The sequence below is a fragment of the Oryctolagus cuniculus genome, chromosome 14 (assembly GCF_964237555.1).
Source record: "Oryctolagus cuniculus chromosome 14, mOryCun1.1, whole genome shotgun sequence".
Classification (NCBI taxonomy): Eukaryota; Metazoa; Chordata; class Mammalia; order Lagomorpha; family Leporidae; genus Oryctolagus; species Oryctolagus cuniculus.
In genome coordinates, this window is record NC_091445.1 from 90,547,116 (window position 1) to 90,568,419 (window position 21,304).

The window sequence follows — 21,304 nt, forward strand, 5'->3', positions numbered from 1 at the left end:
CCAGTTATTTATCTTTTATTGGTAAGGATTTCCTAGCGGCAAGTGATGGAACACCCAACCCAAACTGACTTAAGGAGAAAGAGAATGTATTGGCTGACAGGACCCAGAAGACCAGAACCCTGTCAAGAACAGGGCGTGAGGGGGGCAGGGAGGGGTTTCCTGGGAAAGCGATGGATGTGGTTATCCGAGTTGCACCTGGTGCCCTTCTGGGCTGAGGGTCCTCCCTTTGTCTCCTCCTTCCTCGTTAGTCAAAGCGCATGGGTGGTGTCTAAGTGCAGCTCCACTTCTCAGCTGGGTCTCTGGCAAACGTGACCACGAGAAGGTTTCCTGTTGGTCATGGTAAACATGCGTGGGGGTTGCTGTGGTTATTTTGCACTGAGAGAAAACAGTTCCAGCAGCGATAGAAATCAGAACTACGGGAATTGCTCTCCGGCAACCTTGTTCCTTCCTCCATGTGGGGGGAGGAGGTTCTCTCAGTTCTTGCTCGTAGAAAGGCGAATACTTTAATAAGTCAGACATTTCATTACTTGAATTTCGTTTCTTTCAGGGAGAACATTTTTTGAAGTCCTGGGTGCAAAGAGAATTGCCACTGCCATCAGTCAGTTCAGACAAATTCAAAGCTTTTGCTTGTCTGTTTCTTCTTCTGTTTTGGTTTTTTGGTCCCTATCTTTACTTTTTAACCTGTCCACATCCATTTTCTGTCTCATTGTACAGTGTCATAACTCTTTAAAAACCATTATTGAAGGATTTCTGGTCTTGTGGTGTGCCGAATTTTCTAGTATGGATGGCCATAGGAAAACGTTGGGTAGTATTGGTTCCTGGACTTGACCCTTCTGTTCAAACAACTAAAATTTCTGGAGACTGTGACACTGTGGGTAAAGCCGCCACCTGCAGTGCCGGCATCCCATATGGGCGTTGGCTTGAGTCCCGGCTGCTCTACTTCCAACCCAGCTCTCTGCTGTGGCCTGGGAAAGCAGTGGAGGATGGCCCAGGTCCTTGGGCCCCTGCACTGTGTGGGAGACCCGGGGGAAGCTCCTGGCTCCTGGCTCCTGGCTTTGGATTGGCCCAGATCTGGACATTGCAGCCATTTGGGGAGTGAACCTAGTAGATGGAAGATCTGTCTCTCTCTCTCTCTCTGCCTCTGCCTCTGCCTCTCTGTAACTCTGCCTTTCAAATAAATAAAACTCTTAAAAATTCTGGATAAAATGTTTTTGAAAAAACTCTTAAACAGCTGAGTGTGCTATAAGGAAGTAAAGGCAGGTTCACATATGAAATGACAGCCAGAACCCAGGGATTACACGGAACACTAAAGGACGCCTTCTCGTTTAGGGAATTTGTAAAACCAAGTTAATGCAAGTTTAGTTTTCAAGTCCTCATGGCAGACAAGACTGGGGTGAGGTCCAGGGCCAGAGTGGCCATCCCGGAAACCAAGAAATTAACCTGCCTGTGCTTAGGGAGCCACAAGGAAGGCAGCTATCCTCAAATCTTTTTGTTTGTTTGCTTGTTTTAGTTTCTTTCAAAAAAAGAGATTTATGGGGCTGGCTCTGTGGTGCGGTGTGTTAAGCCCTGGCCTGAAGCGCCGGCATCCCATACGGGCGCTGGTTCAAGACTCGGCTGCTCCACTTCCAATCCAGCTCTCTGCTGTGGCCTGGGAAAACAGTAGAAGATGGCCCAAGTCCTTGGGCCCCTGCACCCGTGTGGGAGACCCAGAAGAAGCTCCTGGCTCTTGGCTTCGGATCAGCTCAGCTCTGGCTGTTGTGGCCAGTTGGGGAGTGAACCTGTGGATGGAAGACCTCAATCTCTCTCTCTCTGCCTCTCCTCTCTCTGTGTAACTCTGACTCTCAAATAAATAAATCTTTAAAAAAAGAGAGAGATTTATTTAGCCATTTGAAAGGCAGAGTTACAGAGAGGAGAGACAGAAGATCTTCCATATACGGGCTCACTCCCCAGATGGTTGCAATGTCCAGGGCTGGGCCAGGCCGAAGCTGGGAGCCAGGAGTCAGGAGCTTCTTTCAGGTCTCCCACGTGGGTGCAGGGGCTGAAGGAGTTGGGCCATCTTCCACTGCTTTCCCAGGCCATGAGCAGGCAGCTGGATTGAAAGTGGAACAGTCGGGACCCCAACAGGTGCCCATGTGGGAAGCCGGCACTACAGGCATGAGCCTAAGTCATTACAGTGCTGGCCAGTCTTCAAATGTTTTTTTTTTTTTTTTTGACAGGCAGAGTTAGACAGTGAGAGAGAGCGAGGAGAGAGACAGAGAGAAAAGTCTTCCTTTTTCCATTGGTTCACCCCCAAAGTGGCCACTACGGCTGGTGTGTGTGGCCAGCGCGTTGTGCCGATCCGAAGCCAGGAGCCAGGTGCTTCTCCTGGTCTCCCATGGGGTGCAGGGCCCAAGGACCTGGGTCATCCTCCACTGCACTCCCGGGCCACAGCAGAGAGCTGGACTGGAAGAGGGGCAACCGGGACAGAATCCGGTGCCCCGACAGGGACTAGAACCCGGGGTACTGGTGCCGCAGGTGGAGGATTAGCACTGGCCAGTCTTCAAATCTTGACACTGACTTTGGCAGCAGGGGACTCTCCTCTATTTTTTGTTTTTCTTGCTTTCTTTTGATGCTAGATGATAAAGAGATCATTTCAAAACTTGTGTTAGGATAGGCAGTTTCGAACATACACAACAATAAGACCACCGTCCACGCTCACCGCAAGTCCAGCAGGTGGTCCGTGTTGTCCTCTGTATGTCTCTTCCTTCTCTTCTCACCCTGCCTGAGTTGCCCTGAAGCCCACTCCTCCCGCGAGCTGAGATCCTTCCACCGAACACAGGAAGGGCTGGGTCCTAGGGCCTGCTGGACTCAACTTGCACCTTCTCTTCCAGCTTACGGCAATGACAGCGTCTTTGCTAATGAAGACCTCCGGCGGGATTCCTTTAAGAACTGGCCCCACAAGTCACCTGTGGGGGCTGCGGCTCTGGCCCGAGCGGGTCTTTCTACACAGGTGAGTCCACGCAGTGTGCTCCTCGCTTGCTCGACCTCACGCCCCACACAGACTGCCATCGCGGGCTGCCCTCTCCCCTACACAGCGGCGTCCGCTCTTCTCACGGCTCCTGCAGGATCCTTTCTTTTTGCTGCTTCCTCTCCCGGTTTCTACACCTGTCACAGGTGGTGGAGCTCAGGACTTGAAAGCCTAAAGTTTGGACCGACAGTGAGTGTGTGTCTTCGGTTGGGGATGTTTATCACATCTTTCCCTTTCTATACATTGATCTTCTCCCACCCCCGGGAAAGCTCCCGGAAACTATCACAGGGCAGGCACTGCTTATATTTCTTTACTTTATTTAATTTTTTTTAATTTATTTGAAATGCAGAGTTACACAGAGGGAGGGAGGGAGAGAGAGAGAGAGGTCTTTCATTTGCTGGTTCACTCCTCAAATGGCTGCATTGGTCAAGGATGTGCCAGGCCCAGCTAGAAGCTGGAACTCCACCTGGGCCTCTCATGTGGGTGCAGGGGACCAAGCACTCAGGCCATTGTCTGCTGCTTTCCCAGGCACATTAGGGAGTTGGATGGGAAGGGAAGCGGCTGGGGCTGGAAACAGCGCTGTGAACCTGCTGCACGGGACCACCGGCGACCACCGGTGTTCCTAGCTCTCTAATTGTACCATCGTCTCACGGGCACATCTAGCTGAAAGAAGAGTGGGGAGCCTAACCAGTTTCCTGGGCGGGGAACTGCCCAGCTGTGAGAGGCTGAGAAACAGCGTGGCCATGGTGGTGGTCTTTGCCACGCTCTGTTTGGTGGAGTGTATCAGGACCGTGCATTCTCATGGTTCCAAAGCACGCGGAGTCCTTGGGAAACTGCGCCCTCTCATGCCAGATCCTCTCAGTCCCTTCATCGAGATCTCTGCCTGGGGCACAGCAAGGTGAGCACAGGGAGGGAGCTGTGCCATTCCCGGGTGCCCTGAGGGCTTTCCTCTGAGCACACACACACACACACACACACACGCACACACACACGAGCTAGAGACATGGTTCCTAGAGACATGGTTCCTAGAGACATGGTTCGTCAGCTGAGAAGCCAAGCAGCCACCACAGAGCAGCCACGAACAGAGGCATGCACTTGTCACTTTCTCTAACACACACAACCCACTGGCACAAAAAAATTTTTTTTTTAAGACCTTGTTTATTTATGTGAGAGGTAGAGTTACAGAGAGGGAGAGACAGAGGAAGAGGTCTTCCATTCACTGCTTCACTCCCCAGATGGCTGCAACAGCCAGAGCTGGGCCGATCCTAAGCCAGGAGCCAGGAGCTTCCTCCGGGTCTTTCATGCAGTTACGAGGGGCCCAAGCACTTAGGCCATCTTCCACTGCTTTCCCAGGCCTGAGCAGAGAGCTGGATCAGAAGTGGAAGAGCCGGGACTAGAACCGGTGCCTGTATGAGATGCCTGCGCTGCAGGCACAAAAGCTCCTTATGTCTCACAGTCTTTATTTTTTTATTTTATTTTATTTATTTATTTTTTGACAGAGTGGACAGAGAGAGAGAGACAGAGAGAAAGGTCTTCCTTTTGCCGTTGGTTCACCCTCCAATGGCCGCCGCGGCCGGCGCCCTGCGGCCGGCACACCGCGCTGATCCGAAGGCAGGAGCCAGGTGCTTCTCCTGGTCTCCCATGCGGGTGCAGGGCCCAAGCACTTGGCCATCCTCCACTGCACTCCCTGGCCACAGCAGAGAGCTGGCCTGGAAGAGGAGCAACCGGGACAGAATCCGGTACCCCAACTGGGACTAGAACCCGGTGTGCCGGCGCCGCAAGGCAGAGGATTAGCCTGTTGAGCCATGGCGCCGGCCTGTCTCACAGTCTTAAGGCTCAGAAGAGAGTGCCCTGGGGTGGGTGTTGCAGCACTGGCATCTCACATCAGAGTGCTAGTTCATGTCCCGGCTCTCTCTTTCCAATCCAGCTCCCTGCTATGTGCCCGGGAAAGCAACAGTGATAGCCCAAGTACTTAGGCCATGTGGGAGACCTGGATAGAGTTTCAGCTCCTGGCTTCAGTCTGGCCCAGTTGCAGCTGTTATGGCCATTTAGGGAGTAAGCCAGCAGATTACAAATTTTCTCTCTGTCAGCCTGTCAAATAAAAGAATACTGCTTCCCTGGTGACTCAGCCAGTGACTTTGTCACAAAATCCAATTGGAGATGTGAGTAAGGTTGCAGTGATAAAGGTCTGGTAGTTATCACCTGCGTGTCACTTGCCGAAGGCACATGCTGGCGGCACCGAGGACACTGCGTTCCTTCCAGGTATAGAAGACGTCGTCCAGTGGTCTTCTGTGGAGGATGTCTTACGTTACCATGGTACCTTTGTTGGAGTTCAGAGGTGCTGCCCTGGTACCTTTCTGTTAACCAAATTCCAGCCTTTATTTGGATTTCACCGGTTTTTCCTTTTTTGTGTTTTGGGATCTGTAAGTGGAGGAATTTTCTTCTCTCTCTCTCGATTCTTTAAGTTCATCTTTATTGTTTTCATAGATGAGCATTAAATATGTACTCATTCCACCAAATTTCCTAGATATCCTCACCATCACTTCATGAACCGTTTACTATGGCCGAGAGCCACAGAGAACCACTGGACATGTTAGTTTTATACTTAATCTCTGCCCCCTGGCTGGGTGCGGGGGCCCAAGGACTTGGGCTATCTTCTACTGCTTTCCCAGGCCAGAGCAGAGAGCTGGATTGGAAGTGGAGCAGCCGGGACTCGAACCAGCGCCCACAGGGGATGCCAGTACTGCAGGCAGCAGCTTTACCCGCTACGCCCCAGCGCCGGCGCCCTAGACAGTGTTTTATCTCCACGTCCTTGGAGACCGGATTCACTGACAGCAGTGGACAGACGAGGTGCCCTCCCTGCGTGAAAGGGCCCTCGTTGGGATGCGCTTTGCTCTCGTCTGCTTTGTTGAACTTTCTTCTGCTTTTATGGCTTCTGACTTCCAGCAGTGTCTGTTCCTGAGTAAATGAGTCCAAGTTTGGAAAGTTTTGATGGAAACATTTTCTTTTCTCAAAGTGATCAATTAGAACATTCCCTTCTTGACACTGCTCCATTTATCATATGCCAAAGTATGTAGTTTGGGGGTGGTGGGTTCTATGAGTTTCACATTGACCGCATTTCAGCTCTTACGTATGCTCTGTGAGCTATTTTCCACTTCCTGTTTGGCTCCCTGTGCAGTGTTTGGCCAGGCTGCTCTGCGCCTCCGTGCAGTATCTACTCCATGTTGTCATGCTGTCCTCTCTCTCTTGCCTTGTGGGCCCTGTAGGTCCCAGCATGCGCCATGTGTTCCTTCTGTTCTTTTTTTCCCCCAAAGAAACCTTTTATTCAAGGAATACAAACTTCATGCATTTCCTAAGTACAACATTAGGAATATAGTGATTCTTCCCACCATACCCGCCCTCCCACCCTCCACCTCCTCCTCCACCTCCTCCCTCTCCCATTACCAGTCCCATTCTCTACTAAGATCCATTTTCGATTAACTTTTTAGACAGAAGACCAACTCTATACTAAGTAAAGAGTTCAACAGTTTGCACAAAAATAAAGCAGCACTGTCGCTCAACAGTCAAGACGGGCTGTTCACATCTTCCACTTAATACACTAAAATGAAATACATCTTTGAGAACAAGTTTTACTGTTAACTCTCATAACACAACTCTTTGAGGACAGAGGTCCTGCATGGGAAGCCAGCGCACCTTGACTCCTATTGTCAATTTAACAATTAACAGGGCCAGTGCTGTGGCGTTGCGGGTAAAGCCGCCATCTGCAGTGCCAGCATTCCATGTTGGGCGCCAGTTCGAGACCCGGCTGTTCCACTTCTGATCCAGCTCTCTGCTATGGCCTGGGATAGCAGTAGAAGATGGCTCAAGTCCGTAGGCCCCTGCACCCATGTGGGAGACCTGGAAGAAGCTCTTGGCTTCGGATCGGCCCAGTTCTGGCTATTGCAGCCATTTGGGGGGTGAATCAGCAGATGGAAGATCTCCCTCTCTCTCTCTGCCTCTACCTCTTTGTAACTCCACCTTTCAAATAAATAAATAAATATTTTTTAAAAAAAGCAATTAACACTCCTATGTATGACATCAGTGACCAAGGCTCTTGACATGAGTTTCCCAGGCTATGGAAGCCCTTTGAATTCACAAACTCTGTCAGTATCCAGACAAGTTCTTTCTGTTCTTGATGGGACCTTATGCTTTTTTTTTTTTTAAGTTAGAGTTAGAGAAGTACAGGCAGAGAGAACAGAGAGAGAGCGAGAGAGAGGGCTGGGCCAGGCTGGAGCTAGGAGCCAGTTTCATCCAGTTCTCCCACATGGGTGCAGGGGCCCACACACTTGTGCCTCTTTCGCTGCTTTCCCCAGGCCATTAGCAGGGAACTGGATGGGAAGTGGAGCAGCCAGGACATGAACAGGTGTCCATGTGGGATGCCAGTGTTGCAGGCAGCAACTTAACCTGCTTGGCTACAACACTGGCTCCAAGGACCTTAGGGTTTTTCCTCCCATATTTTAACTTTTTGTTTTAAAATTAAACATTTATTTATTTGAAAACAGCATCAGAGAGAGAGAGAGAGAAATATTTTCTATCTCATTTTCCAAATGGCCAAAAGGTTGCAATAGCTAGGGCTGGGCCAGGCTTAAGCCAAGAGCTAGAACTCCATCCTGATCTCCCACTTGTGCGGCAAGGTTCCATGTACTTGGGCCTTCTTCCATGGCCTTCCCAGGCACCTAAACAGGAAGCTGGGTCAGAAGTGGGGCGGCCAGGACTTGAATCGACACTCCGATATGGGATGCCATTGTTACAAGTGGCAGCTTAACCCACTATGCCACATTGCTTGTCCCGTATTTTAACTTTGTGAATACAGCTTTTGGTTGCAAAACCCATGCTCTAATGAAGCCTTTTGTCATTTTATTTTGTTCACATGTAACGAGGCATCATCTCGTTGTTTTATGGTTTCTCAGCCTATCTGCTGAGGCAGCATCACTTTTGTTTTCAGTAAATGAAAGAAAAACATTTCTCCCCACTAAGTATTTAGAAAGAAGAAGAGCGTGAGTGTTCAGCCATTCTCTGAGTTGAGCTAAGTACGTGATTTATATTTTGTCTTGCTTCATGGTTTAGCTCAGACTTAGCATTTTATATCTTTAGTTGTTTGGTGAGTTGATTTTTTATTTTTCGTTAAATGGTTGTTTATTTGAGAGGCAGAATCTCTCTCTCTCTCCCTCCCTCTCTCTCTCTCTCTCTCTCTCTCTCTCTCACACACACACACACACACACACACACATGTACACACAGATATACTTCTCAAATGACTGCAATAGTGGGGCTGGCAGAGGCCTCAGGAGCCCAGAATTCCATGTAGGTCTCCCGTGGGGGTGGCAGGAATCCGAGTGCTTGAGCCATCATCTGCTGCTTGCAAGGTTGGGCATTAGCAGGAGGCCAGATCAGAGCAGAAGTGGGGCTTTTACTCAGGTCCTGAGTGGTGGTTTAACCTGCTTTGCCACAACCCCCATCCCTACAGGGTGGTTTTACTTGATATAATTTCAGACATGAAATTTTGATCCCATAAAGAGAGTTTCTATCGAAACAGATGGTTCTGATTTTTTCCAGGTGTAAGGAATTCCTTTGCTATACAGCACAATGGATTATGTCGAGACTACTAAGAACACACGAATATTTAAAATTATCCATATGGCTGCGGGTCAGCTCCTGCAAACTGCTGGCAAACATGAAAATAATTCACATCCATTTTGATGAATTCTTTCTCAGAAGCAGATGAACTGTTGCCAGAATTAAAGCAGGAAGGAGGATTTCAGTGCTCTGGGGTGTGGGAGGTGATGACAGAGAGCAGTGTGCAATGTGTGGACGGTCTGTGCCTCCACAGCCGGAGCAGGGGGCAAAGCGGGATCGACACATTTTTGTTTTTTCAGCTTTCATTCCTTTGTTCAGAAAAACCAATTTCTTTTCTAAAGAGCTAGAGATACCTTCTTAGTGCTGGCTGATACTAACATAAATAAATACTATATACAAAAAATGTACTATGTGGAGATGTTTTAACATAATGCTTAAAGGCATTAATGGTAGATCATGAAAGCCACACATTTAAAAAATATGGTATATATATTTTTAAAATATTTTTATTTATTTACTTGACAGGTAGAATTACAGACAGTGAGAGAGACAGAGAGAGAGGTCTTCCTTCCGTTGGTTCACATTCCCAAATGGCCACCTTGGCCGGAGCTACGCCAATCTGAAGCCTGGAGCCAGGTGCCTCTCGCTGGTCTCCCATGTGGGTGCAGGGCCCAAGCACTTGGGCCATCCTCCACTGCTTTCCCAGGCCACAGCAGAGAGCTGGACTGGAAGAGGAGCAACTGGGACTAGAAACGGTGCCCATATGGGATGCCGGTGCTACAGGCAGAGGATTAACCTAGTGTGCCATGGCACTGGCCCCAAAAACTGTGGTCTAATTTACACAAAGAATAATTCCATCTTTTTAGTTTACAATGCTGAGTTTTGACAATTTGTGTGTGCGCACCTAACTATGACCACAGTCAAGACACAGAAAAATTCCCTCACCCGCAAGATCCCCTCGTGTCCCTTTGCAGTAGCCTTTTGCCTACTCCTGCTTCCTGGCGACCACCGCTGTGGTTTCCATCTCCGCCATGATGCAGCGGCTTAACCTGCATTTGCAGTGTCGCCCTTGGGTCCGGCTTCTTCCACTTAGAGTTCTGCCTTGGAGATTCATCCGTGCTGTTGTGTGTTTAGTACTTTTCGTCCCTGAGTGTGGGTCCGTCGTGTGGATGTCCTGCCGCTCCCCGTCTTCGTGGAGGAACGACACAGGACCCTGCGCTGTTCTTTCGTCTGCTCGGCCCTCCCCGGGTTTGCTGCTGGTTCTTCCCGGGTTGGCTACCAACCCTTCCACCTCCGTGGAAGGGCGGTTCCCCCTGCCACATTCCCCACTTCCGCGGGGGAAGTGGCACACCGCCGGCTGGCTCTCTCGGGGGCTGCACAGGTGTTCCTTCAGATAGATGTTCCCCTTAGATGTTCCTGGTGCATGTTGTCTCTCTCCTCCTTTATAGTCCTCTTCCACCAATCCCAACTCTGCTACCCACACGCCGAGTACGCTGCTCTCCTCCAATCAGGAGTAGGTCCTACAGTTTATTGGTTGAACTGGAGGCAGCTGCGTAGAAGCTGTTTCTCCCTTCTCAGCGCCATATTGTGGGAGAGCAGATGCATAGAATAAGTCTTAATTCCAGTAACTTAGTCTAGTCCGAGTTGCTCCCCACAGATCCCCCTTTCTTTTTATTTTTTGGCGTTGATACGTGCCTGTCTTCGGTGCCCCGCGGCACACACTCTGCTCTGCTTGCTAGAGTTGCCCACAGGTGCTTACAAGCCCTACCAATCAGGCAAACCGAATCCGGGTCCTCTCTTCGCCATGTTGTGAGGAGGTTTTTAGGCGCTGATGCGTGCCCGAGTTCGGTGCCCTGCAGCGCATGCTCTGCTCTGCTAGAACTGCCTGCAGGTGCTTACAAGCCCTATCAATCAGGCAAACCGAATCCAAGCCTTCTCATTGCCGTATTGTGGGGAGACTTATTGGTGTTGATTCGTGCCTATCTTCGGTGACCTGCAGCTCATACTCTGGTCGAGCTGCCTACTGGTGCTTATCGCCTTACTAATCAGGCAGACCGAATCCAAGCCTTCTCATTGCGGTATTGTGGGGAGACTTATTGATGTTAATTCGTGCCTGTCTTCGGTGATCTGCGGTGCATAAGCTGCTAGCCCGCAGGTGCTCACCACCTCCCTAATCAGGCAGACCGAATCCAAGCTCTCTCATTGCCATGTTGAGGGGAGGCCTTATTTTTCTCTATTTCTCTATCTCCGGGCATTCCTCTCTCTCCCATTTTACTTCTATCTGCCAGCATTCCTATTTCTCTCATTTTACTTCTAAACTTCTGTTTCTCTTATCCCTGCGGCTTCCCGGCGCCCGCCCCGAGGCTGCTTCTCGGTGGCTTCCCGGCTCTGAGCCGCTTCAGCCCGCGCTTCTCTCATCTGCGCGGCTTCCCGGCTTCGCGCGCGCACTCCGTGGTCTCCGCGCCCCTTCGCGCCCGCACCACGGCCTCGCACTAGCCCCACGTTCCCTATCTATTCACGCCCCGCGCGCTCTCTCTGCACGCGGCGGCTTCCGCGAGTCACACAGCGTAGCTTACGTTTCCGCCACCACCGGCATTCAGTCCAAGTTCCCCGGGCTAACCTGGCCAATTCCAACCTGGCGGCCCACGTCTCTGCCTCTGGTTCCAGATTTTTGCCTTTTGCTCCCCGGGCTGACTTGAAGAATTCCAAGATAGCTTACATCTCCGCCTCAGCCTGCCCCCACGGCTTCAATTTCCCTAACATTTTTCTCTACCTGGTATGTTTCCCTAACTTTTCTTCCAACAACAATATTCCCCTCTCATTTCTCCCGGCTTCTCCCCACAGTCCGCATCCGAGTCCAAGCCTCCTCCAGGTTTCACTTTCGCTTTCAATCTCCTAGCTTCCCCGCCATAGTCCGCATCCGAGTCTATGAAAGCTTTCACTTTCGCTTTCAATCCTAACTTCTTTCCCACAGTCCATATCCGAGTCTATGCCTAGGCTTTCGATAGCTTCTTCCGGCACCTTTTCCGTCCGGCTTTTCCCTAGGCTCTTTGCTAGTCTCTCTCTCCGGTATTTTTCCACTTCTTCCCACTTCTTCCCTCCTAAGTTTCCTATCCGAGTCACGGCACCATTATGTCACTCCCCGTCTTCGTGGAGGAACGACACAGGACCCTGCGCTGTTCTTTCGTCTGCTCGGCCCTCCCCGGGTTTGCTGCTGGTTCTTCCCGGGTTGGCTACCGACCCTTCCACCTCCGTGGAAGGGCGGTTCCCCCTGCCACATTCCCCACTTCTGCGGAGGAAGCGGCACACCGCCGGCTGGCTCTCTCGGGGGCTGCACAGGTGTTCCTTCAGATAGATGTTCCCCTTAGATGTTCCTGGTGCATGTTGTCTCTCTCCTCCTTTATAGTCCTCTTCCACCAATCCCAACTCTGCTACCCACACGCCGAGTACGCTGCTCTCCTCCAATCAGGAGCAGGTCCTACAGTTTATTGGTTGAACTGGAGGCAGCTGCGTAGAAGCTGTTTCTCCCTTCTCAGCGCCATATTTTGGGAGAGCAGATGCATAGAATAAGTCTTAATTCCAGTAACTTAGTCTAGTCCGAGTTGCTCCCCACATGTCCCTATCTTTGTTTACCCAGTTGTCCCCACCCAGCCCTCTCTGCTCCCTCTGACACTCACTGCCACCATCGCCATCAGCCGCTCGCCTCGTGGTCCTCCCCAGACCTGAGTCAGTGTGGATCCATGCCCTTGAGCCTACAGAACTGTGAACGGAATAAACCTTTTCACTTGGCAAAGTTAGCTGCTTCAGGTACTTCGTTGTCGTATCACACAGCTGACATTCAGTTTTTGGTGATTACGAGTGAAGTCACCCTAAACATTTGCATGCGGATGTTCTTTTGTTGGTGGTAGGGTTGCTGGGTCGCGCTAACTCTGTCAGCAGCCGCAGGCTGCCTGTGCTGCCTGGCATTCCCACGCGCTGCGCGTGAGCCAGTTCTAGCTGCTCTGTATTGTTGTCAGCACTTGGGTTTCTCCCCTCCATTCAAATAGGATTGTGCTAGTTCCTCATCTGGGTTTCATTTTGCATTTTCCTCATGGTGTGCGATGTGTGTCATCTTTCCACGTACGTGTTTGCTGCCTGCAGGTCTTCTTTCCTGAAACATGACTTTTTTTTGCCAATATTTTCTTCTACTCTTAACTTTTCACTTGTTCACTGTGTCTTTTGCAAAGCAGAGGCTTTAAATTTTGCTGAAGTCCAATTTTTTTTTTTTAAAGATTTATTTATTTGAAAACCAGAGTTAACAGAGAGAAATAGAGCCAGAGAGAGAGAGAGAGAGAGAGAGAGAGGTCTTCCATCCGCTGGTTCACTCCCCAGATGGCCGCAATGGCCAGAACTGTGCCAATCCAAAGCCAGGAGTCAGGAGCTTCTTCCAGGTCTCCCATGTGGGTGCAGGAGCCCAAGGACTTGGGTCATCTTCCTCTGCTTTCCCAGGATGTAGCAGAGAGCTGGATCAAAAGAGGAGCAGCCGGGACTAGAACCGGTACCCATATGGGATGCTGGCACTTCAGGCCAGGGCCTTAACCCACTGTGCCATAGCACCGGCCCCTGAAGTCCAATTTAAAAAACCTTCCTTTCATGAGTTGTGCTTTGGTATTTTATCTCAGAAGTTTTCCCCAATGCCATAGAGATTCTCTTCTGTGTTTAATTCTAGATATTTTATGATTTTAGATCTTCTATTTATTTGAAAGGCAGAGTAACAGAGAAATGGAGAGAGAGAAAGAGAGAAAGAGAGAAAGAAAGAGAGAGAGAGAGAGAGAGAGAGAGAAACTTCCAACTACTGGTTCACTTCCCAAATGGCTGCAATGGCCAGGCCAAAGCCAGGAACTCAGAAGCGCCAGCCTGGTCTCCCCCATGGGTGGCAGGGGCCCAGGTCGTTGACCCGCCTTCCACTGCCTTCCCGGGCACATTAGAGAGGAGATGGGTTGGAGGCAGGGCAGCGTGGCATAAACTGGTGCTCTGATTCCGGATGCTGGCATTCCAAGTGGTGGCTCACCCCACTGAGCACAGTGCTGGCCCCCGGTTAAATCTTGTTTATGGAGTAAGATACGGAGATATGGAAAAGTTTATTTCTTTGCCTGTGGCTATCGAGTGGTTCCAAACATGTTTGTTGAGAAGGCTGACCTTTCTCTGTTGAATTACCATTGTATCTGTGTAGAAAGAACAAATATGAGTCTATTTCTGGACTGTATATTTTGTTCCATTGATTTCTGTGTCTGTTCAATTCTATGCAGGCTTACGCATCACGGCTTTATGGTGGAGTCTTGAAACTGGATGGTGAGTCTCTAACTTTTTTCTTCTTAGAAACTGTTTTGGCTGCTGCGGTTCCTTTGCCCTTCCATACACACTTTAGAATCATCGTGTCAGTTTCTACCCAGAAGTCTGTCGGGATTGTAGAAGGGTCTACGTTAAATCTGTAGATTAAATCGAGAGAATTGGTATTTTAACAGTATTGAGTCTTCTAATCCATGAACATGGTGTATCTCACTTTTATTGACGTCCTTAATTTTTTTAAAATCAGGTTTTTATAGTTTTCAGCGTCCAAATCTTGCACACATTTTGTTGGACCTAACAGTTTATTGTGAATAGGATTTTCTGTGTATCATCTAGTCTGGATGTTTGCATTTCTTTTTCTTGTCTGATTGCCCTGGCAGGAACCTCCTGTATAATGTTGACTAGAAGTGGGGAATGGATGTTCTTGTTCTGTGCTTGATCTTAGAGGGAACGCTTTCAGGTTTTCAGCATTAAGTGTAGTATTTCTATCTCTGTCTCTCTGTCTTTGTAGATACCCTGTATCAGGAAAGTTTTCTTCTGTTCCTAGAGTGTTGGGAGTTGTTACCATGAAAGAGTCTTAGAATTTGTCAAAATTCCTTATGTATATTGAAATGTTTGGGGCTGGCACTGTAGCGTAGTGAGTAAAGCTGCCACCTGCAGTGCCGGCATCCCATATGGGCACCAGTTCAAGTCCTGGCAGCTCCACTTCTGATCCAGCTCTCTGCTATGGTCTGGGAAAGCAGTAGAAGATGGACCAACTTCTTGGGACCCTACAACAATGTGGGAGACCTGGAAGAAGCTCCTGGCTCCTGGATCAGCACAGCTGCGGCCATTGCAGCCAATTGGGAAGTGAACTGGCGAATGGAAGACCTCTCTGTTTCTCTCTCTCTGCCTCTCCTCTCTCTGTGTAACTCTGACTTTCAAGTAAATAAATAAATCTTTAAAAAAGAGAGAAATATTTATATAGTCTCTTTTCTTCTGTTAATATAGGGCATTCCACCGACCAGTTTTTGTTTATCGAACCAACCTTGTGTTATTGGACTAGGTCTCAGTTGGTTAGGATTCGGTTTTGTAGTATTTTATTCAGAGTTTGTGTCTACGAAGGCACATCATAAGGGGTACTGCAGTTTTCTTTTCTCTTGAAGTCTTTTTTCTGGTTCGGGGTTAAGGTCATACTGGACCCCTATAGTGAGTTGGAAAATGTTCTTTCCTCTTTGGTTTTTCTTGAAATTTATTTTACAGTGTTCGTGAAAGATTGATGTTAATTCTTCTTTAAACACTTAGTAAAACTCACTAATGAAGCTATTGGGTTACCTGACTTCTTTTTTTCTTTTAAGATTTATTTATTTATTTGAAAGAGTTACAGAGAGGCAGGGAGAGAGAGAGAGAGAGAAAGAGAGACAGAGAGAGTCCTCCATCTGCTGGTTTACTCCCCAGATGGCTGCAATGGCCAGAGCTGCACCTATTGAAGCCAGGAGCCAGGAACCTCCTCCTGGTCTCACACACGGGTGCAGGGGCCCAAGGACTGGGCCATCCTCCACTGCCTTCCCAGGCCATAGCAGAGAGCTGGATTGGAAGTGGAGCAGCCAGGACTAGAACTGGTGCCCATATGGGATGCCTGCACTCCAGGCAGCGGCTTTACCTGCTATGCCACGGTGCCGCCCCCTTGATGTAATTTCAAACTTACAGAAGAGAACAAGTAATTCCTGTACACTTTCATCCAGATTCACTGATTGTTGGGATCTTCGTTCTCTTTCTTCATGAACATTTTTTTCAAGAAATGAAAATCAGTGTTTACTTTTACATGCACTGAGGACCAACGCGTTAGAAGATTGCCTGTCTGGGTGACCAGCGTTGTGGTGTGGTAGGTTGAGCCACTGCCTACAATGCCGGCATTCCATCTGGGCACCAGTTTGAGTCCTGGCTGTTTCACGTCCGAGCCAACTCCCTGCTAACGCACATGGGAAGGCAGAACAGGGCCCAGAGGCTTGCGTCCCAACTCGGATGCAGCTCCCAGCTCCTCTCCAGCCTGGCCCAGCTCCCGTCCTTGCAGCCATTTGGGGAATGAACCAGCAAATGGAAGATCTCTCTCTCTGTCTCTCTCTCTCTGTGTCCCTCTCTCTGTGTCCCTCCCTCTCTCTCTGTCTCTTTCTCTCTCTCCCTCCCTCTCTGTAACTCTGCCTTTCAAATAAAATAAATAAATCTTTTTTTTAAAGAAAGAAGTTTATGTCTCAGTTTGCTTATCATCTTAATGATTTACTTATTTAAATATCTTTAAAAATAACTCAGCCCCTTAAAGATCAAATACATCAGTAATTGACTAGTTACAAAATTTGTAGCTTTCTTGGACCATAGATTTATGTTTGATGGGTTCAGTTCTCTTTTAGCTGATTAAAGCCATTAACTGAACAAACCCATGCATTCAGTAGACATTTATTGCACATTCATTATGTGTTAGATTTAGAAGAAAAATGTTGGTATGAAGATAATGTTGTAATTTGCCAGAGAGACTTTAGCTGCAGTATATATGTTCAGTTACACACTGATAGGAGGGAAGGTGATTGTTCATTTGATACTTTTTTTTGGTAACTATGATTTTTAACTTGACCACCTTTCAGTCTTATGATTGAGCCTTTTGAAAAACTTGACTGTAGATTTCCACTGATTGGTAGTGTGACAAAACCTAAGAGAAGAGAAAACTTAAAGCTTTTGTTCTCTCAGAGTCTGATATAGCTGACATTTCGTTCTTTTCTTGTTAATTCGTGTTAAATAAATTATGATTTAGTGAAAGGGGGCTGACCTCAGGATCTTCATTAGTAGCCATTTATTCCTGAGGGAATTGCTGCCATTCAGACCAAGGAAGGGGACATGAACATAAGTCCTAAGAAATTTGATTAATTGATAATTTGGTGATTTACTTAAGTTTGCCTTATTGTTGTCTAACCTTTTAAAAAAGCCAGCTGCAAAGAGTGTTCTTAGAGGAAGAAAAACAAGTATTTTTATCTGCTTTTAAAAGTCAACTGATAGGCCAGTGCCGTGGCTCAATAGGCTAATCCTCCGCCTATGGTGCCGGCACACCAGGTTCTAGTCCCGGTCGAAGCACCGGATTCTGTCCCGGTTGCTCCTCTTCCAGTCCAGCTCTCTGCTGTGGCCAGGGAGTGCAGTGGAGGATGGCCCAAGTACTTGGGCCCTGCACCCCATGGGAGACCAGGAGAAGCACCTGGCTCCTGCCATCGGATCAGCGCGGTGTGCCGGCTGCAGCGGCCATTGGAGGGTGAACCAACGGCAAAGGAAGACCTTTCTCTCTGTCTCTCTCTCTCAATGTCCACTCTGCCTGTCAAAAAAAAAAAAAAAAAAGTCAACTGATGTTTAATTTTAATCTTTTGATCTTACTTTTAATAACCCCTAGTTCAGAGAATTCCAAAGTATTCCTCTGAAGGATGTTTTTGGAGGTGAAAAGAAAGGAAATTGTGCTGTGGCAAAGCCAGTGAGAGTTTCACGGTGAAGAATCTGTAGCAATCGGAGTCGTCAGTCACTCTTCAAGGTCGCATTCTTCTTCCTTTGGCCCAGTGACATATTCAGCGAAGGACCATGATTTTGTATAATTAATTCTATGACTATAAATACTGAAAAAAGAGAGGTTATTAAAACTCGGGAGACTTTGGAGTTCTAGTAAAACCATTAAGAAGGAACTAATGTGATAATAAAATGAAAAGCAATCAAAAACTTATCAGCCTAATAAAGAATATTACCAAATATCTCACAGTAATAAAAACCTTTGAAAACGAAACAAAGGGAAAAAAAGCCCCACTAGCTCAGATTAACAGTCTGTTGTGATGGCTTTGGCCTTCATTAAATCAGCTGTGATATCTTGAAGAAGATATTTAATTATCGAGTGATTTGCAACCAGATTCGCAGGAGAGTTGTAGGAAGACTCTCAAGTGTTCCACATCCGCAGCACACACACACACACAGTCCAGCCGCCTGCATTTGTGTGTCGCTTGGCACTCAGCTTCGTGCTGTCCAGTTAGAAGTGACTGTCCTCACCGGGCGGGAGCTGCACACCCGCTGCGCTGGAGTCAGGCCAGCCTGCCAAGAGCACGCGGTGTCTTGTCCCCAGGCAGGGAGCCGGCCGCCCAGGAGCGCTCTGTGGCACGTGGCGGTAGGACTGGTCCCCTCCTTCGCTCTTTATAGTCCAGGAGGCTGCAACACTGGAACTCTGGTTCCTTGCTGCAGAGGACGGGCTCGCTGTCCCCGAGGACGGGTGCTGTTCTGTCTTGTTTCCACACAGAAAGCTCACGTTTCACAGCCAGCAGCAGTCCTGAGAGGAGCTATTGCAAGTCATTAGAATGCCAGGCCGGCGAGGCCTGCCTCCTGCTGCCCGTGCCCACGCTCGCCGTGAGACCCCTGACAGACTCGGCACGCTTCTGTCCCTGGTTCTGTGTCTCCTTCCACATCTCCTTCCTCCATGCCCTTCTCCTCCCAGGACCCGCTCTTGTGTTACTTCCGGATGCCTGCTAGAGTCTTAGAACTCTGTCTCAGTGCTTTTGAACTCCCTTTTCCCACAGGCACCTGCTTAGAAGAGTTGAGCTTTCCCGCAGCAATTAGAAAGCCGGACTGGAACCATAAAGCTGGAATGGACTTGAGGACAAGTTGATAAATCTCTCACGTAAATAAGCGGTAGCCGAGGAAGTGGAATGTCCCAGGTCATAAAAAAGGGGCTGCCCCAGAACGCAGTGGGAGTACTGATGCCCTTGGCCCGGCTGATTGCCTCTGAAGTTGGTGGTAGCCAGTGCTGTGCGCCGTGAAGTCTCCAGCCTGTTGGCAGAGGCGAGTGAGGCCGTGACCAAGATGTGTGAATGTCCATCCTCTTGGAGCCTTGGAAGGCAGTTCAGGGCTGGGCTGGCCATGGAGTTGCTGTCTCAGTCCTACCCTCCCCTTCCGGTTGGCTCTGTCTCCCTTGGGCTGAGAATCGCGGGGGCGGACACATGTCTGCTGTGTCAGCTGCCCCCTCTCAGGTTCCGCCAAGAGGGGCGCGAGATGGTAGCTGCAAGATTGGTGGAGGGAGGGCCCCATTTCTTCCTGCTTCCTGCCGATGGCCTTGCAGCCCAGACCCGTGGGAAGGAACCGATGTTCTGGGAGCAGTGCTTGTGGGCGTGGTGCGGTCTTTCCGCATGCCCAGACCAGCCTCACTGGAGCCTCCCTAGCCAGTCACGCCTGGGCCCTCCTCTCCGCTGCCCAGGTTCCATAATCCCAGCCCCTTCTCAGCGTTCCCCGCCCCTCAGTGCTGTTGCCTTCTGCTTCGTGTCTCTGGACCGCAGTGTGCCCTTTCTGCAGTTCTTAGGTCATCAGTACTCGGCTGTTAACTTCTTATGTGATGTTTGCTGTCAACATTTGGGGCGTTGTGTTCTCTCTGATGTCTCAGTGCAGTTTTAGAAGAGTGAGCTATAGCATTCCTGCCCCCCGCCATGTGAGCAGAGCATTCCTATGTATACCGTGTGTTCATTTTAAAAGTTTCTTTGCTGTTTTTTTTCTTGAGACCTTATTTATTTATTTACTTGAAAGAGAGACAGAGAGGAGGAGAGATCTTTCATCCAGTGGTTTACTCCCCAAATGTCCTTAACAGCCAGGGTTAGGCCAGACAGAAGCCGGGAGCCAGGGAGTCCATCCTGGCCTGCCACATGGGTGGTAGGGACCCACGCACTTGGGTCATCATCCACTGCCTCTCAGAATGGGATGTGGGTGTCCCAAGCAGTGGCCTGGCCTGCTGTGCCACGATGCTTCCCTGAGAAATGACATTTAAAGCATAAAGCTGCGCACTCTCGCTTTCACAATAATGGCGTCTTTCCCGTGTCCCGAGCAGACCCTGGGTGCTGGACTCCAGTCAGTGTTTACTGTTGCCGTGGAATAGCAGCGTAGCCACAGAGCAGCGTGTACGGTTGACTTACCTTTGACTAGGATTCTGCCTCTCTGCAGCGGTACCTCCTGGGGTCCCCTCTGGAACCTCCCCGCTGTCTTCCTGTCTTCTGCCAGGGGTTCCTCAGTGGGAGAGTCCGAGAAGCACAGGCTGGATGCGTTATCCCTGAAGGCATAGTAATGCCGTGAGGTGGGGGCTGCCAGGGACTGCTGCCTTCGTCTAAAGCAATGGAGACAGCGAGTGGTTGCTGGGCTGACCTGTAACAGGTTCTGCCTATCTACAAGCAAGCCTGTATCTTCGAGGTTAAGTTCATGGCTTTCAATGATGCTGTTCAAACAGCTGCCAGAAAGAGCCAGGGAAGGGCTGGTGCTGGGTGTGGTGGCGAAGATGCTTGTAGAGGCGCTGCGTCCCCTATCGGGCTGGGGTTTGAGCCTGGCTCTGCCCCGGTCCCAGCCTCCTGGGAACGCACACCCTGGGAAACAGCAGTGATGGCTCAAGACGGTAGGTCCCTGGCACCCACGTGGAAGACGTGCGTTCCTGGCTTCCACGCTGGGCCTGGCCCAGCTGCAGCCATCGTGAGCATCTGAGGAGTGAGTCTGTGGGTGGGAGAGCTGTGTCTCTGTCTTTCAAACAAAATATGTAAAAATTAGGGATAAAAGAAACAGCAGTCCTGTTTTCCTGGGTAAAATCTGAATAGAAAGTTCCATCTCCGGAAGAGTTCCCCGCCCCATAGGGAGCGGAAGGATCAAGTGTGAACCCAAACCTTCACCAGCCCTTGGACACGGCAAAAGTCACCCCCTGAGTGGAGCCAGAGCTGAACTGGCAGCTGTGGTTCCTCTGTGCAGTGGCCAGTGAGGCCTCAGCCTCGCGTTGCAGTTGTCGCATGCACACGCTCGGCAGACAGGCTGGCTCTCGTGTGTGGCTCCCGGAGAAGACGCAACCACGGAGCGTTATCCTCTCGAGTGCGCGCCCAGTGTTCTTGAAGTGAATAAGGCCAGGGCACAGGAAGAGAAGCAACTCATTCTGGAGAGTGTATCAAACCTTAGTTTGTTCGTAACGTAGTTTAGATCAGGGGACCAATCGGTCTTGCATTTCTGAAGCCATAGACACAGTGGCAATGAGCCGTACCTGGGCACGTGGCTTCCCTGTGCTCCATAGAGCAAACAAGACATGGGGCTACACTGTGGCCTAAAGCCAGGAGGGTGTGCAGCGATGCTATTTTAATAGGCTTGAGTCAGTGGGCTGCACAGCTGGGTTTAGGCCAGGTCCATGGAGGTCATGCACTTCAGGTATAACATCTTGTATTGTTAAGTGAGTGAAGCCGCATCAATGTGAATGAGAACATTGCCTTTGTGGGAAAGGAACTCCTAAAAGGCGACCTCAGCATTGTGTGGAAGGGAAGAGGACCAATCCTAGCCCCTTTCCAGATGATCTGT

The 21,304-nt window shown here is 49.5% G+C and overlaps 1 protein-coding gene across 2 annotated transcripts in view; it reads left to right on the top strand.

The window, feature by feature from the left end:
* The window catches only part of GTF2H2C (GTF2H2 family member C), a 130,270-nt gene that overhangs the window by 40,121 nt on the left and 68,845 nt on the right, over positions 1-21,304 (top strand). The window contains exons 19-20 of one of the 2 annotated variants that reach the window (XM_070056833.1): positions 2,871-2,989; positions 13,912-13,960. The exons of the other annotated variant lie outside the window; for it this stretch is intronic. Coding sequence (XP_069912934.1) covers positions 2,871-2,989; positions 13,912-13,945 — 153 coding nt within the window. The 3' untranslated portion in view covers positions 13,946-13,960. Of the gene's footprint in view, positions 1-2,870; positions 2,990-13,911; positions 13,961-21,304 lie in introns of those variants that run through there. 2 annotated transcript variants of the gene reach the window in all.